The sequence below is a fragment of the Camelina sativa genome, chromosome 15 (assembly GCF_000633955.1).
Source record: "Camelina sativa cultivar DH55 chromosome 15, Cs, whole genome shotgun sequence".
Classification (NCBI taxonomy): Eukaryota; Viridiplantae; Streptophyta; class Magnoliopsida; order Brassicales; family Brassicaceae; genus Camelina; species Camelina sativa.
In genome coordinates this window covers 3,276,456-3,291,779 of record NC_025699.1, presented here as the reverse complement: position 1 = coordinate 3,291,779, position 15,324 = coordinate 3,276,456, and the positions used below count along the sequence as shown (strand labels likewise).

Here is a 15,324-nt window from a genome sequence, read left to right as displayed (position 1 = left end):
TTGCAGACGGTGTAACAATTCGTTCTAATTGAAGCATGATTTCTGTTACTAAATGGCAAAATCTGGTATTAACATTTACCAAAAGGGAAATTAAACAGGGGGTGGTGGCAAATCAATAAGAAGCCAAAAGCCAACACAGTCATCAGAATCTAAGTCATCTTGAATTGCAAGAAAATGCAAACCACCACTTGCTTTCTTTGCAGATTCCCAAGCTTCAGATTCATCAGTAGTAACAGGTGTCTTCTTGTAGGTCGCATAGACATACCTTGTTGAGATCCCAACAGCTAGAATCAAACATCCTTTGGAACTGTCTGCTTCAATCGAACATACTTCAAGCCCATTCATCCAAGCTATAATGATCAAGTATAAAACTCAGAATCAAAAACCAACCACAAACAAACTTGTTCCAAAGATGGCTTAGCAAGAAACCAAACACCTTACCTGCTAGAGGTTTAGCTCGTGAAGTAGCAACAGAGAGACCTGGAATCAGTGTATTTTCATCCACTTCAATGCCAAGCAAATCCAAGTCTAAGGTAGCACCAAACACAAACTTGTCCTCAAAGTCTGAGATCTCCTCTCTAACAGCTGAGTAAGGTAATTGAACAAATGCCCATTTCTCCCCAAACAAGTTCTCCGGAAGATTCATTGGAAATGGATTGTCTAGAGACAGAAGAGGCAATGATCCCTTTTGGAAACCAGGGTGACGCGTGTACACAGTGTCATAACGTTCTTGCAACCACAGAAACAGAGACAAACACTGTAATGCAGAAATTTTAGTTTTGTTAATCACCTTGTTCCAAATCCTAACATAGAAAAACACATATACACAAAAACTGTTACTCACCCGTTTACTAGGCACTGCCTTAATGGCAAGCTCTTTGCAAGCTTTTGTTATAATGGTTTGCATCTGTGACCTGCAAAACCAACTTCAACCATTAGATTACATTCAAGAGAGAAAAAAAAAAAGCTTTTTAAGTTGAGTGTTTCGCACCTGAAGAAGCGAATCCTCTCAGGAAGAGGAACACCCAAGTCTTCAGTGATGGTAACAATGGCGTCTTTGAGGGTAACACTATTAATAACATTATTAGGAAAATATTTAGTGACTTGAAGAGAGAGCGAAGCATCACAAACCACAAGCTCCCAAATCTTTTTCCCTCTGGAATCAAGGATAGGCCTCGAGCAAAAATCCAATTCCCACTCTTTGATGTTATCCGCATCGGATTCAGGATCCAGATAACTCAGCTCTGACGTTGGATCATCTTCCTCTACTTCATTTGATACCTCTTGCTCTTTAGTAATCGACAGTGAGCTCTCAGGTAACGACCTGGAGACGAAACGGTAGCGTTTCAACAGGGTACCGGAAGAGAAGAGATGATGATGGGTTTTGATGGGTTTAGTAAAAGAAGAGGACTTGGGGATTCTGGGAAGTGATGGTGTTTGGATTCGAGTGGTGTTGAAGCCTAACGTCGCCATTGTAAAGGTAGAAGCTTTACAAGAAGAAGAAGAAGAAGAAGAAGAAGCAATTGATTTATCCGTTTCGGTTACTCCTTCCTCATCCACAAAGATATTTTAATAATAAAAAATAATATTTTTATTTTTGTTTGGCTCTGTTTTTTTTTTTTTTTGTGGTCACTTATATAAATTGGAAAAAAACTTACAAAACAAAGCTTCGTTTGTGAATTGAAGATGATGAGGAATGGTGTTGAGCTACTGGTGAAACGAGTTTCAGCGATATCTCAACGCTCAGTTTCTTCTAGCTTCCAAGTTCTTCCTCAATTTTGCACATCTTCTTCTTCTTCTTCTTCTTCTGAGTCACCCAGCTCCAAGCTCTTCATCGGAGGTTCGATTTGAGTTAGTTAGTATTATAAAAAAAAGTACCCACATTTACATATTTAGATGATAAAATTACGATTTTGATTCCCGTATTGTATGCAGGATTGTCGTGGTCTGTAGATGAACAATCTCTCAAAGACGCTTTCTCTTCCTTTGGTGAGGTTGCAGAAGGTAATAATTGTCATTTATAAACTCTTCCAGGTGTTCGATGAAATGTCTGAATGAGTCTTTGATTATAACTTTTGGGTATTTTTGGATTTATCTGATCATTTGTAAGATGTGTTTATAGGATTTAGCTTGATGAGCTCTTTATTCTCTCATCTGAGTTCTATTTATGTGACAGTGAAGAGCTTGAATTGTAATCCTATTTGGATTCTTTAATGTGTCAAATATGAACGTATTCTCAGTTAGGATTGCATACGACAAAGGAAGTGGGAGATCAAGAGGATTTGGTTTTGTTGATTTTGCAGAGAAAGACAATGCTCTATCTGCTAAACACGCCATGGATGGAAAGGTAAAACAGCAAGCATGCGAAAAGATTTGTGTTGCTATTGCTGCAGGATGGTTTCTTAAGTGATTCTCTCTGTTACAGGGATTATTGGGTCGGCCACTGAGGATAAGTTTTGCCCTTGAAAGAGTGCGTGGTGGTCCTGTTGTTGTCCCACGTTTTGGGAAATCAAAAAGAGACAGATGAAGAGTCTTCAAGTGATGATGGAAGCATCTTGTAGAGATCTTTCAAAGACTCTTAGTCGAATGACAAAAGACAGCATTCTTGTAGAAGCTTGTGGTTGAGTCTTTTGTTTAGTTGTAATCTCCAAATCTATAAACTATCATATAAATATCATGTAGTGTGAAAGGTTTTGCTTTGCATCATACAATAATGGAGCAAAGATAGAAAACTGTTTGAGAAATGATTTTACAAAAGAAGAGTAGCTTATGACTTGTACTAAATAGCTACTCAGTCGTGTGTTGGATTTGGATGTACCAAGGATTGTGGAAGACAGTGAATGAAGAAACACTTGGTTTATTGATGATGAAGAAGAAAGAATAGGAATTTGGGGAAGAGGTCCCATAAGGTTTGGTCTCAGGTCATAGGCATTGGTTTGTTCTCTAAAAAGGATCTGAAAAGAATAAAGGCTTGACGTGGACGGTGTAGAGGCACTTCATGACCAGCTCCTGCTACTGTTACTAATGTAAGCCCTTTGTACACTTGACTCCACCCACCTACCTACAAATTACAATACAATGCCCCTCAAATCAATTTCTGAATCTTATGCATAGACACTAACATGAGAAAGGTCCAATTTTTCACCTTGCCATGATCGTACCATGGGTACCAGTTTGTGATGGTTGTTAGCTTCAGTGCATCAATAGAGTATCGGGTAGCGGTTATAGGAACGACCGCATCTGTATCCCCACTGCATATTATGTAGGGAGAGGGAGACTGATCAAGCAATCTTTATTTGTAATCAGGACTGTACAATATACTGCTCTTATCTGTAAACATTCATTAAGGAAACATCACAAAGTTGGTACCTGAAAACCCATATTTTGAGACCTGCAGTAATCAATTCTCTGTATATAGGAAGCATAGACAGAGGAGAATCTTCCCAATAATTTCCCACAATGTCACTGCAAGAGAAAAAAAAACTCAATGATTCAATCAGGTTTATGCCTTTAAATACAACCAGAATTGAAACTTTGTTTTCAACTGACCTGCATGCTTTCCAAGGGTAAGGTAAGCGAGTGACATTTGCGTGGAGAGCCTTCTGAACTTCCACGCGATTAAAGTACACATTTGAATATCTCTCTGAACAAGGATCATAAGCCCTTGACATCCATGGCTGAGATATGGATACAAAGTTGTAGCATATTACCTCATAGAAACAAACAAGAAGACCAACCGGAAAATGCTTTAGGATGTGTGAAACTTACATAGCGACCCTTTAAGAAGCTCTTAAGTTGTACAGTATTGTTGCAAGGTTTGGTGAAAATGCTATATGGATCGATATTTCCTTGCTCTAATTCGGCATTTCTCAGAGCCTCCATACACTGTAGTGTAGGATGCTGAGATGATACTGAGTAACACGCTGTCTTTAGCTGGTGATAAGTGGAATCTGATATGAGACCATGATTCCACCAATATTCAAATGTTCCTATATAATCATGATAGTCATCTGTAACAGCATTTCCCACCTGAATAAGCAGACTTTTAAAAATCCCAAAGTTTACTATCTTGTCAAAAAGTCTGAGTTTTGTACAATCATTACCATAAAACCTTTGAGGTTTATAGCCGGGTTCTTGAAACCCTTGTTTCTTTCATGGACAAGTTTAGACAACTGAGGAACAAAATGACCTATTCAAGAGAGAGAGTCAAAGAGTAAGTATCAGGTATCATCTGTAATTGAATTGATGTGAGAGCTTGAAGGAGAAAAAGTGAAACCTGCATAGCTTTCTCCAATAATATAAAAGTCTCTATGTTTGTATTGTGGAAACCTCTCAAACCAGTTGACAAGAAATCTATACGAGTCTTCAGCTACAGATTCATCAAGACAAGAAATCAATTAGAGTTCAAGAAAGCCTGATGATTAAAGTTAATAAAAACCAGAAAAATAGATTAAAAGAGCAGAACCTGTTCTCTGATCACCGGTTGTGTAAAGATCTGAGCTTGTGTTTGAATATGAGAAACCAACTCCAGCTGGAGACTCCAAGAATAGCAGGTTTGCCACTGAGAGAAGATACAGAGAGAGAGAACAAATCTGAATCCGGAATCAAGAAGAGCAACTTATAATGGTTAAGAGATTCAGAAAAAAAGATCTTACATTTATTCCAAGCATAAAGTTTTGGATGAAGAGTTTTGCCATCAGACCCAACACGAAAAGGACCAATTTCTTCAGCACCACCATAAGCAACAGAAGAACAACCAGGGCCACCATTGAGCCACAGGACCAAAGGTCTAGACTTTGGGTCACGGGTCAACGGAGACTCCACCAACCAGTAGAACAAAGCTCTTCCACGTTCTTCATTCACTGTGACATAGCCTGAGTACTGTCTAAAATCTACATTACTAGGTTGTCCAGGCAACTTACTGATTCTGTCTCTCAGCTGCTCTTCCACATAAGAAGAAGCACAACATGAACTTGAAGCAGAGATTGCGAGTAAGAGGATGATTAGAAGGAAAGATTGGTCCATGGATCAGATCTAAGAGAGTTAGATCTGGTGGAACTCTGGATTCCTCACGACTTGGAGAGAGTGAGTGTAAGAAACATTTAATTGTTCTCGAAGTCAAACTTACAGTTACTTAACAGAACAGCTAGCGCACTACTCTACTGCTGTCTTGTCTTCAGACTGGACAGACAGTGAAAAAGCTAATAAAGACAGATAATAAAATTCTGTTCGTGACTACTAATTTTAATATTAAGGCTATGTAGTTACTTTTAATCTAATTAATTAATTAATTTTTATAGAATGTCATTAATAATAGTTTTTTTCCCTCTTACTTTTACGTTTTTTAAAAAAATTTGCTTATTTTGTTATAAAAGGAGACTTAGAAATATATTCAACTGTAATTTCTTCAATCTATGGTGAAACTAGTACTAGATTGTCAACATAATTGCTTTACTACAATAGTTTCAACTAGAGTCTGCTACTAAATAATAAATATGCATCCAAATTAGAAAGAAAAAAAAAACATTATCATGTTGGAGTAGTGAAAGAGAGGGAAAAAAGTGAACTTTTTTGTTGTGGTGCTTAAAAAATAAAAAGGAACTTTTTACTTTACAGTCTTTGATATTTTACCCCCAATCCTAAGTTCTAAATCCTAACCATTCTTGGATAGGCTTTTTATCCATCCGACAATTTACAGGTCTGACATGGGCATGCCTGATTTTTTCTTGAGGCTAGAATTTTATTGTCTTTTTCAAAAAGAATTCGCATTTTTTTGACAGAGTAATCCAAAATTTGACTCCTTTTTGTTTGATCATTATCGATGTAAATGGAGTATAAACAACAGTTATATGGTTTTGCGCGCAGAAGCTGGATATCACTTGTTTCCCACTTACACAATCACACTCACTACTACTGTATAAACAACAGTTATTTACCACTGAAATCGTTGTTAAAATTAACCAGTGATCGAATTATTTTACATAGGGACATATGAATCTTAAATCATATTTTAAACTAGTGTAATTAAAAAGAGTTAAAAATATGAGGCTATTAGAACATTATTTAGTTAAAAAGGGGTGAAATCGAAAAGAAAGAAAAAGGTAAGGACCCCAAAAGAAAAAGAGAATACTTTGTGGCCTGGCGCCTGAGGATGTGTGAAACTAGTGTAATCAAACTAAATAATATTCTAATCTATGTATCCTAATTTCATATGTTTTTAAGTACATGCTTATTTTGTAAGTACATGCTTATTTTGTAAGTTCACCTAAACATTTAAAATCTAATTGTTTGAGGCAAAGATAAGTTTTTTTTAAGATTACAATTTAGATTGGCCGTACGGTGGATATTTGATTATCCTGATTCCGCCAATTAAAACAGATTATATCCTAATTCCGCCAATCAAAACACATTATCCTAATTCCGCCAATTAGAATACTAATAAGAGATTTTCGTATCTAAATTGTTGATAAGATAATACTAATCCATATAGATTCTCTATATAATCAAAAGAAACTGAAACTCGATAAAAAAAATAGTTCAAAAAACATAGTCGACTTCACCATGAAACTCTACAAATCTCCGACTAAGCTATCGAGCAATCAACAAGCGGATATGAAACAAATGCAACTGAAATTCCATGCAGCAAAGCTTCTCCCTTTCCGCGGGCAGAAGAGAAAAGGTTTAGTATGATTTACTCTTTTCATTATCATACTTATGTGTGTTTTCCCCTAGAACACTATTTATTTAAAAGGGGTGAAATCGAAAAGAAATAAAAAGGTAAGGACCTCAAAATAAAAAAAGAGAATACTTGTGGCCTGGCGCCTGAGGTATCGACAAAAAAGTATCTCTCCGGCTGATACAGTTCGTCGTCAGTTTCCAAACCTTTAATTTTGTATAATTTTTTGATTAATTTTATAATTAAATTTTCACAACTGTATTAGGGCTGACAGTTTTGATCTTCAAAGTTCAAACCCCATCTCGATTCCTTAATTTTCTTTTGAGAAAAAAAACCCTAAAATTCTATGATTTTGTTTCTCCTGAATTTTCCCTCGTAAAAATAAAATAAAAATGGAGTCTTGAGTAGGTAATTTTTGTTTTGGGTGCATTCTCAGAGATGGCGAAACAGATGACGTCATCCCAGTTCCACAAATCAAAGACTCTCGACAACAAATATGTGAGCTTTTTCTCCGCAATTCTGGGTTTTTAGCTTTTGGTCTAGCAAATTTGAAATTGGAATTGTGGGGTTTGATTAAATTGATTGAAGTCACTCAAAGGTTTGTGCTTTTTTGTTGAGGGGCAGATGCTGGGAGATGAAATTGGTAAAGGAGCTTATGGTCGAGTTTATATAGGATTAGACCTGGAGAATGGAGACTTTGTTGCTATTAAACAAGTCTCTTTAGAAAATATTGCTCAAGAGGATCTTAACACCATTATGGTTTGTTGTTTACTTTCCTTTTTATTTCTGTTCTAAATGTAATCTCAGTATCACTGACTCTGAATCCTGTTTTTGTTGTGGGGGTCAATTTCATCAGCAAGAAATCGATCTCCTAAAGGTACCTTCTTTCTTCCATATCGTGCAGTTATCCCAACTTACACATTCTTTATAACCTTTCTAAGATGATGTGTCAATGCAGAACTTGAACCATAAAAACATTGTCAAGTATCTTGGATCATTGAAGACAAAGACTCACCTTCACATTATTCTGGAGTAAGTCATATTCTTGTATTTTATTTTGGTCCACTCTGGACTACCGTCTGGAAACTCATGTCCAATTATGTGTGTTGCAGATATGTTGAGAATGGCTCTCTCGCAAACATTATTAAACCAAATAAATTTGGACCTTTCCCTGAGTCGTTGGTGACTGTTTACATTGCACAGGTCCGTATATATCTTTTTTTCTAGTTGAGTTAAGTTTCTTGAAACACTTGTGGACTGACTAGTGAATACAGGTCTTGGAAGGTTTAGTATATCTGCATGAGCAGGGTGTCATACATCGTGATATCAAGGGTGCTAATATTTTGACAACGAAGGAGGTGTGTTTTTAGTTCAAGATCTGTTGTATTCTGAGATGGACAAGATTCTTCTTTGCTGTTAAATACTTGACTATCTCATACTTCAGGGACTTGTTAAGCTTGCTGACTTTGGAGTTGCCACTAAACTAAATGAGGCTGATTGTAACACTCACTCAGTGGTCGGAACTCCTTACTGGATGGCTCCTGAGGTACATCTTTGATAATATATTTATCTTCCTCCATCATATTCTGTATAGGTCAAATATTCGTATGTAATTTCTAAAATTGGACTTTGTTCTGACAAAAGGATGTTGTTTTCTCCTTTAAAAAACGTATAACTGATTATGTGTGGACTGACGGATACTCAAACTTTGTTTTAGGTTATTGAATTGTCAGGAGTTTGTGCTGCTTCTGACATTTGGAGTGTTGGATGCACTATTATTGAACTTTTGACATGTGTACCTCCTTACTATGATCTGCAACCCATGCCAGCCCTCTACCGCATTGTTCAGGTTTTGCCATCATTTACGAGTTTGCTTTAAGTTAATTAAATTTAGGTTTCTCTTCCTTCCCTATTCGTATTCTTCCTTGTTTTAAATCACTTCCTTCCTGCAATAATGCAATAGCTGTTAGCAATCACTTTAAACTATTCCTTTTCTGGTTTTGTTTCAGGATGATACCCCTCCTATTCCCGATAGTCTTTCTCCCGATATTACAGACTTCCTACGTCTGTGCTTCAAGAAGGTATAGCTTGATACAATATTGTTTAATAACTCTACCTACGGAAACCTAGGCATTTTGATTTATCTAATATCCAGTATGTACATCTTATTTGTATCTTGCATATTACAGGATTCCAGGCAGAGGCCTGATGCGAAGACACTTCTCTCTCACCCTTGGATACGGAACTCTAGACGAGCACTGCGATCATCACTTCGGCATAGTGGAACCATCAGGCTAGAACCTGTGTCTTTTACGTTAACTTGTGGAAGAATATTTCAAATTTTATTATCTATCTCCCCGTAGGGGTTCGTTACAAGTGTTCCTTGCTTTCATTAACCTGTATTTCTGTCTTTGGGCACTTCATCCTTTGCAGATATATTAAGGAACCTGGTTCAAGTTCAGAGAAGGATGATGAAGGTAGTCAAGAAGTAGCTGAAAGCCTTTCAGTAGAAAAAATGGGGGTGACAAAAACTGTAAGATTCATTAGCTCTTTCTATTATCAATTAATATTTTGGAGATGCCTAGAGATGAGCAGTATACTGCATTAAAAACAGAGATGAACTTTGCTAAAGCTACTGACCCAGTCCTTTTGTGTCCAGAACTCGAGAAGCAAATCACCTGTGGTAGGTGTGGCGAGTTTTAGGTCTGAGAAAGATCAATCTTCACCCGATCTTGGTGAAGAAAGAACGGATTCAGAAGATGGTGTTAATTCAGATCAAGTTCCTAAATTGTCTATCCACGATAAGTTTTCTCGTATTTCTTCAGATGCAAAGGAAACATCTCAAGATGTATTAGAGAATCATGAGAAATCGGAATGTGATGAACCTGGAAATCTTGAAAGGGAAGCTTCTGAAGGTAGAAGAACTACTATAGCAACAAAGCAGGTTGGAAAAGAATGTTCTATCCAGGGGGAGCAGTTATCGCATAGTTTTAGCCAAAAAGGTGAAGAGGGGCTTCGAAAGGTCAGTTGTGTTTTGTTAGTCATTCTTGCCCTAGTACTTATTTAGATTATATATGGTAAATCACGAGCGAGTATGCTGTGCTTTGTCTGTTGAATTAATTGATAAATTCTTTTTTCTTAACTGACAAAAACAAAACACTTTGCTGAGTTTGTACTGTAATAGATAACCTCTTTTTTTTTGTCGTTTTTTACTTTCAAGACTTCTATAATGAGCTATTTTTGTTTGTTGTTGGGCTTTGGTCTTGTACACTTCAAGATCTTATCGCAATACTTGCCCTTATTTTGTAGTAGATGCTTTATTTTAAGAAAAGTTTGTTTATTACTCTCGGGAAGGGTTGTTGATGGCTTGCAAACTGACTCGATCTGTTATGCTTGTTATTTCTATCTTAAAGGCTGCGAAGACTTCCTCTAGTTTTGGTGGGAGTGAACTGACTAGATTTAGTGATCCTCCTGGGGATGCTTCTTTGCATGATTTGTTTCATCCACTGGATAAAGTTCCTGAGGGAAAACCAAATGAAGCCTCAACATCAATGCCTACGACAAATGTGAACGAGGGTGATTCTCCTGTTGCAGATGGTGGAAAGAATGATCTGGCAACAAAATTGAGGGCTCGAATTGCTCAGAAGCAAATGGAGGGTGAAACGGGGAATTCACAAGATGGTGGTGATCTTTTCCGCTTGATGATGGGTGTTTTGAAAGATGATGTTATTGACATTGATGGCTTGGTATGCTCTGTCTCAAGTATGCAGGTTTGATAATTCAAGTAGTATGCTGTTAACATATATTCATATCTTGTTTCTCAGGTATTTGATGAAAAATCGCCCGCGGAAAATCTTTTTCCTCTGCAGGTATTCTGCAAATTTAAATCCTGAGCTTTTAGCCATCTTTGATCATAAATATCATGATAATGCTACTTGACCAACCCACTCCTTACTCTGAGAATGATAATTAGGGGTTGGAAAGCAAACCAAGGCTTCTCAACTCAATTTTAGTAGTTATCTATTGTTGTGTGAATTTAGTTCTCAGTAATTAAATGGTAAGTTTTTATAGGCAGTCGAGTTCAGCAGATTGGTGAGCTCCTTAAGGCCAGATGAATCAGAAGATGCAATTGTAACTTCTTGTCAGAAACTTGTTGCCATGTTTCGTCAGAGACCTGGGCAGAAGGCAGTATTTGTGACACAGCATGGTTTCCTCCCTCTAATGGATCTACTTGATATTCCTAAATCTCGCGTACGTTAGTTGTAACCAATCAGGTTTTTTTTGTTGTCTTTCATCATCAGTAGTTAGCTTATGCTTGTGAATCTTTTTTGGTGTTTTCAGGTAATACATGCCATGCTGCAGCTGATAAACGAAATCATAAATGATAACACCGATTTCCTGGAAAATGCTTGTCTTGTTGGCCTCGTAAGTCTTACTCTCCATTTGATAGCTGACTTGATGAATCACCAGTAGTTCCTTGGTATAGTTCGGTGGAATCGACAATCAAAGGCTCCTGTCTACATTTTTATCTTAAATGTCGAACAGCATTTCAACAGCTAATACCTTGTTGGGAAAACTCGTAGATAAATTAATCCCTAAAACTATATGAAAAGTTCGGTGTCGTTACATTATCACCTAAGTTTTCACGATGTTCTCAAATAGACAAAAAAAATCCCATGAAAGTTGACTATTCCTTGTGAAATGGCAGATTCCTGTGGTAATGAGTTTTGCTGGTTCTGAGAGGGGTCGTACTCGAGAAATTCGTAAGGAAGCAGCGTACTTCTTGCAGCAGCTTTGTCAGTCAAGGTTACGAGTCATCAAATACATATTAATTTGCTTCACCTTTTCTGTAAGTCATATAGTTGATTTGGTAGCTTCTTTACAGCTCCTTAACGTTGCAAATGTTCATAGCTTGTCGTGGAATACCTGTTTTGGTGGGCTTTCTTGAAGCAGATTATGCCAAACACAGGTGGGTACAGTTTACGGTCTTCTTACAGTGTCTGGACTACTTTCAATTATATAAAGAACTGAAATATATCCAGTATTTCGTCAGAAGGACTTGGAATTTATCCCACGCAGTGATTCCTGGGTTATTACCATTCCCAGCAGCATCTGATTTTGTATTTAAACCTGTTGTCCTGCCTAATTTATGTGATGTGTGTTTCTTATTTTGAAAACGGCTGATGCATTTCTAACTAGCTGATTTAGCTCTTCTCTCTTTAATCAAGTCTGTTTCTTTTCGCTCTTTATGTGCTACTAAGTTCTACTGATTTGAGCTTCTTCTGTCCAGGGAGATGGTACACTTAGCTATTGATGGGATGTGGCAGGTATTTAAACTCAAAAGATCCACCCCGAGAAATGATTTCTGCCGTATAGCAGCAAAGAATGGAATTCTTCTTAGGCTAGTCAACACTCTTTATAGCTTGAGTGAGGCAACTCAACTGGCTTCTATGTCAGGGGACGCATTGATTGCGGATGGTCAAACTCCACGAGCACGCTCTGGTCAACTTGACCCTAACAATCCTATTTTTAGTCAGCGGGAAACTTCACCTAGATTAAGCAGTGTGGGTGGTGAAGAGCCTTCTCATGCCTTGATTTCAAAATCTCGAAGGTCAGATGTCCATCAACCAGATGGTGATAGGCCTAGATTAAGCAGTGTTTCCCCAGATGCCACAGAAGATGTTGTAAAACAACATAGGTTATCTCTCTCTGCCAATAGAACATCAACTGATAAGCTTCAGAAAATGGCGGAAGGTGCGTCTAATGGTTTTCCTGTTACTCAGCCAGATCAAGTTCGACCTTTGCTTAGCTTGTTGGACAAAGAACCCCCTTCAAGAAACCTCTCTGGTCAACTGGATTATGTAAAGCATATCACTGGCATAGAGAGACATGGAAGTAGACTGCCTCTTTTGCATGCGTCAAACGAAAAGAAAACCAATGGAGACCTAGATCTTTTAATGGCCGAATTTGCAGGTAATTTAAAATTTTTGTATTGAAGAAGACTGTTCATATTGTAAGCACATACGTATATGATTTTTTCGCTTGTGCCGTATCATTACATTGTTTCTTCAGAAGTCTCTGGACGTGGAAAAGAAAACGGAAATCTTGATAGTATGCCTAGATATTCCAGTAACATGATGACTAAGAAGGTTATGGCTATTGAAAGAGTCGCTTCTACGTGTGGGATTGCATCTCAGACAGCATCTGGTGTACTGTCAGGTTCGGGTGTTCTAAATGCTAGACCTGGAAGTAACACATCATCTGGTTCACTTGCCCATACGCTGAGTGCAGATGTTGCAAGGGAATACTTGGAGAAAGTGGCTGATCTGCTTCTTGAATTTGCTCGAGCTGATACATCAGTTAAATCATACATGTGCAGCCAAAGCTTACTCAGTCGTCTGTTCCTGATGTTCAACCGTGTTGAACCTCCTATTCTGTTAAAGGTACTTCAAATTATTACGAAGTTCCTACTTTTTTTTCTCCAGCAGTGCTTCATATAATGTTTCCGTTTTCTCTTTGGCCAAGCTTGGATTTGTGGTTTAGAGGATCTTCAGGTTGCATGTTTATAACGCCTTTTATTTTTCCAGATACTGGAGTGCACCAATCACTTATCCACTGATCCAAATTGCTTGGAGAATCTTCAGCGTGCAGATGCAATTAGGCTCTTGATCCCAAACCTTGAGCTTAAGGATGGGCCTCTTGTTAATCAGATCCATCACGAGGTTACCTTCTTGACTTGTATGGAGATAGCCTCTGTCTGTTAGGTTATAACTTGTTGTCCAGTATGCTGTTTGAAATATTGAAGTTTCGACTCTTGTTCTAGTTCTTATATCATTCGTTGTTGCTTTTAGTCAATTTAACTCAAACCAACGTTTGTAAAATTGTTTAGGTACTTAGTGCACTGTTCAACCTCTGTAAGATAAACAAGAGGAGGCAGGAACAAGCGGCTGAAAATGGAATTATTCCGCACCTGATGCTTTTCATCATGTCGGATTGTCCTCTAAAACAATATGCATTGCCACTACTATGTGATATGGCTCATGCATCTCGGAATTCTAGAGAGCAGCTAAGGGCCCACGGCGGTCTGGATGTTTACCTGAGTTTACTCGATGATGAATATTGGTCAGTNAGATACTGGAGTGCACCAATCACTTATCGACGGATCCCAATTGCTTGGAGAATCTTCAGCGTGCAGATGCAATTAGGCTCTTGATCCCCAACCTTGAGCTTAAGGATGGGCCTCTTGTTAATCAGATCCATCACGAGGTTACCTTCTTGACTTGCATGGAGATAGCCTCTGTCTGTCGGTTATAACTTGTTGTCTAGTATGCTGTTTGAAATATTGAAGTTTGGACTCTTGTTCTAGTTCTTATATCATTCGTTGTTGCTTTTAGTCAATTTAACTCAAACCAACGTTTGTAAAATTGTGTAGGTACTTAGTGCCCTGTTCAACCTCTGTAAGATAAACAAGAGGAGGCAGGAACAAGCGGCTGAAAATGGAATCATTCCGCACCTGATGCTTTTCATCGTGTCGGATTGTCCTCTAAAACAATATGCATTGCCACTACTATGTGATATGGCTCATGCATCTCGGAATTCTAGAGAGCAGCTAAGGGCCCACGGCGGTCTGGATGTTTACCTGAGTTTACTCGATGATGAATATTGGTCAGTGATAGCCTTGGATTCAATTGCTGTTTGCTTGGCGCAAGACATTGACCACAAGGTGGAGCAGGCATTTCTCAAGAAAGATGCAATTCAGAAATTAGTTAACTTCTTCCAGAACTGCCCAGAGAGGCATTTTGTGCACATATTGGAGCCATTCTTGAAGATTATCACGTATGTATCTCTTTTCTTTTGAATAGGTTATCTATCTTTTCAAAATTAGTTAGAACTATGAGTGAAGTTGCCACTTGTTAAATCCTTTGATGCTGAATGTGTTATATCTCCTCTAGTATGGACTAATCCTTCTCTTTGTTGAATCCAGGAAATCACCTGATATCAACAAGACATTAGCATTAAATGGATTGACGCCATTACTTATTTCAAGACTAGACCATCAAGATGCGATTGCTCGACTTAACCTCCTGAAACTAATTAAGGTAACGGGTATAGTTTGATTATCCAAGTCCTCGCTTATCTTTGTTCTGGGTGTTGAGTGTTTGGTTTTGCCGATCATTGGAAACAGGCTGTTTACGAGAAGCATCCAAAGCCAAAACAGCTGATCGTAGAGAATGATCTTCCTCAGAAATTGCAGAATCTGATAGAAGAACGACGCGATGGACAACGTTCAGGAGGCCAAGTTCTAGTGAAGCAAATGGCTACATCTCTCCTGAAAGCACTTCACATCAACACCGTCTTGTGAGTGTACATTCATTAATTCCCATTTTTGTAGGAACTCACCCAGCAAAGTGTATATCACCTTCCCTTTGCAACAACAGATTTGTAATTGTTAAGGTTGTGTGTCTCTCTAGTGTTTTTTACGTCTCGAGAGATGCCAACACTTACTGGTTTTTGTAGTATATTCCTCCGTAGAACTTTTTGGAGGAATGACTTTTTTTTGGTGATATGATTTCATTTAATCATATAATGAATGAAAATGCATTATGTCTTTGCTTCTTAATAGATTTTTTTTTTAGAATTAGGACCAA

The 15,324-nt window shown here is 37.9% G+C and overlaps 4 protein-coding genes across 7 annotated transcripts; 2 read left to right on the top strand and 2 right to left on the bottom strand.

Annotated features, from left to right (window-relative positions):
* On the bottom strand, window positions 10-1,543 carry LOC104744995. The gene is made up of 4 exons (XM_010466146.2): window positions 992-1,543; window positions 845-914; window positions 442-757; window positions 10-350 (listed from the first exon to the last, which is right to left on the bottom strand). Exons 1-4 carry the CDS (start codon window positions 1,471-1,473, stop codon window positions 91-93), a joined length of 1,128 nt encoding a protein of 375 aa, XP_010464448.1. The 5' UTR covers window positions 1,474-1,543; the 3' UTR covers window positions 10-90.
* Window positions 1,644-2,744, top strand: LOC104744993 (glycine-rich RNA-binding protein 4, mitochondrial-like). 2 transcript variants are annotated; one of them, XM_019237223.1, is made up of 4 exons: window positions 1,644-1,840; window positions 1,936-2,004; window positions 2,304-2,347; window positions 2,426-2,744. In XM_019237223.1, the coding sequence occupies exons 1-4, from the start codon at window positions 1,687-1,689 to the stop codon at window positions 2,525-2,527; spliced, it is 369 nt and encodes a 122-aa protein (XP_019092768.1). In that variant the 5' UTR covers window positions 1,644-1,686; the 3' UTR covers window positions 2,528-2,744. The 2 variants fall into 2 exon arrangements, with proteins under 2 accessions (XP_019092768.1, XP_010464445.1); XM_010466143.2 differs by having other exon boundaries at window positions 1,645-1,840; window positions 2,241-2,347.
* On the bottom strand, window positions 2,680-5,154 carry LOC104744994 (serine carboxypeptidase-like 27). The gene is made up of 9 exons (XM_010466144.2): window positions 4,656-5,154; window positions 4,466-4,561; window positions 4,277-4,369; window positions 4,104-4,189; window positions 3,769-4,029; window positions 3,550-3,677; window positions 3,370-3,465; window positions 3,146-3,251; window positions 2,680-3,061 (listed from the first exon to the last, which is right to left on the bottom strand). The coding sequence occupies exons 1-9, from the start codon at window positions 5,023-5,025 to the stop codon at window positions 2,918-2,920; spliced, it is 1,380 nt and encodes a 459-aa protein (XP_010464446.1). The 5' UTR covers window positions 5,026-5,154; the 3' UTR covers window positions 2,680-2,917.
* On the top strand, window positions 6,858-15,296 carry LOC104744992 (MAP3K epsilon protein kinase 2-like). 3 transcript variants are annotated; one of them, XM_019237338.1, is made up of 25 exons: window positions 6,858-7,174; window positions 7,301-7,435; window positions 7,533-7,553; window positions 7,635-7,708; window positions 7,789-7,879; window positions 7,951-8,034; window positions 8,121-8,222; window positions 8,394-8,525; window positions 8,686-8,757; window positions 8,866-8,969; window positions 9,110-9,209; window positions 9,336-9,698; window positions 10,090-10,422; window positions 10,501-10,545; window positions 10,748-10,927; window positions 11,018-11,101; window positions 11,385-11,482; window positions 11,562-11,645; window positions 11,967-12,649; window positions 12,752-13,119; window positions 13,264-13,398; window positions 13,566-13,798; window positions 14,342-14,512; window positions 14,661-14,775; window positions 14,862-15,296. In XM_019237338.1, the coding sequence occupies exons 1-25, from the start codon at window positions 7,115-7,117 to the stop codon at window positions 15,036-15,038; spliced, it is 4,044 nt and encodes a 1,347-aa protein (XP_019092883.1). In that variant the 5' UTR covers window positions 6,858-7,114; the 3' UTR covers window positions 15,039-15,296. The 3 variants fall into 3 exon arrangements, with proteins under 3 accessions (XP_019092883.1, XP_019092882.1, XP_010464444.1); XM_019237337.1 differs by having other exon boundaries at window positions 12,749-13,119; XM_010466142.2 differs by lacking the exon at window positions 13,566-13,798 and having other exon boundaries at window positions 12,749-13,119; window positions 14,109-14,512.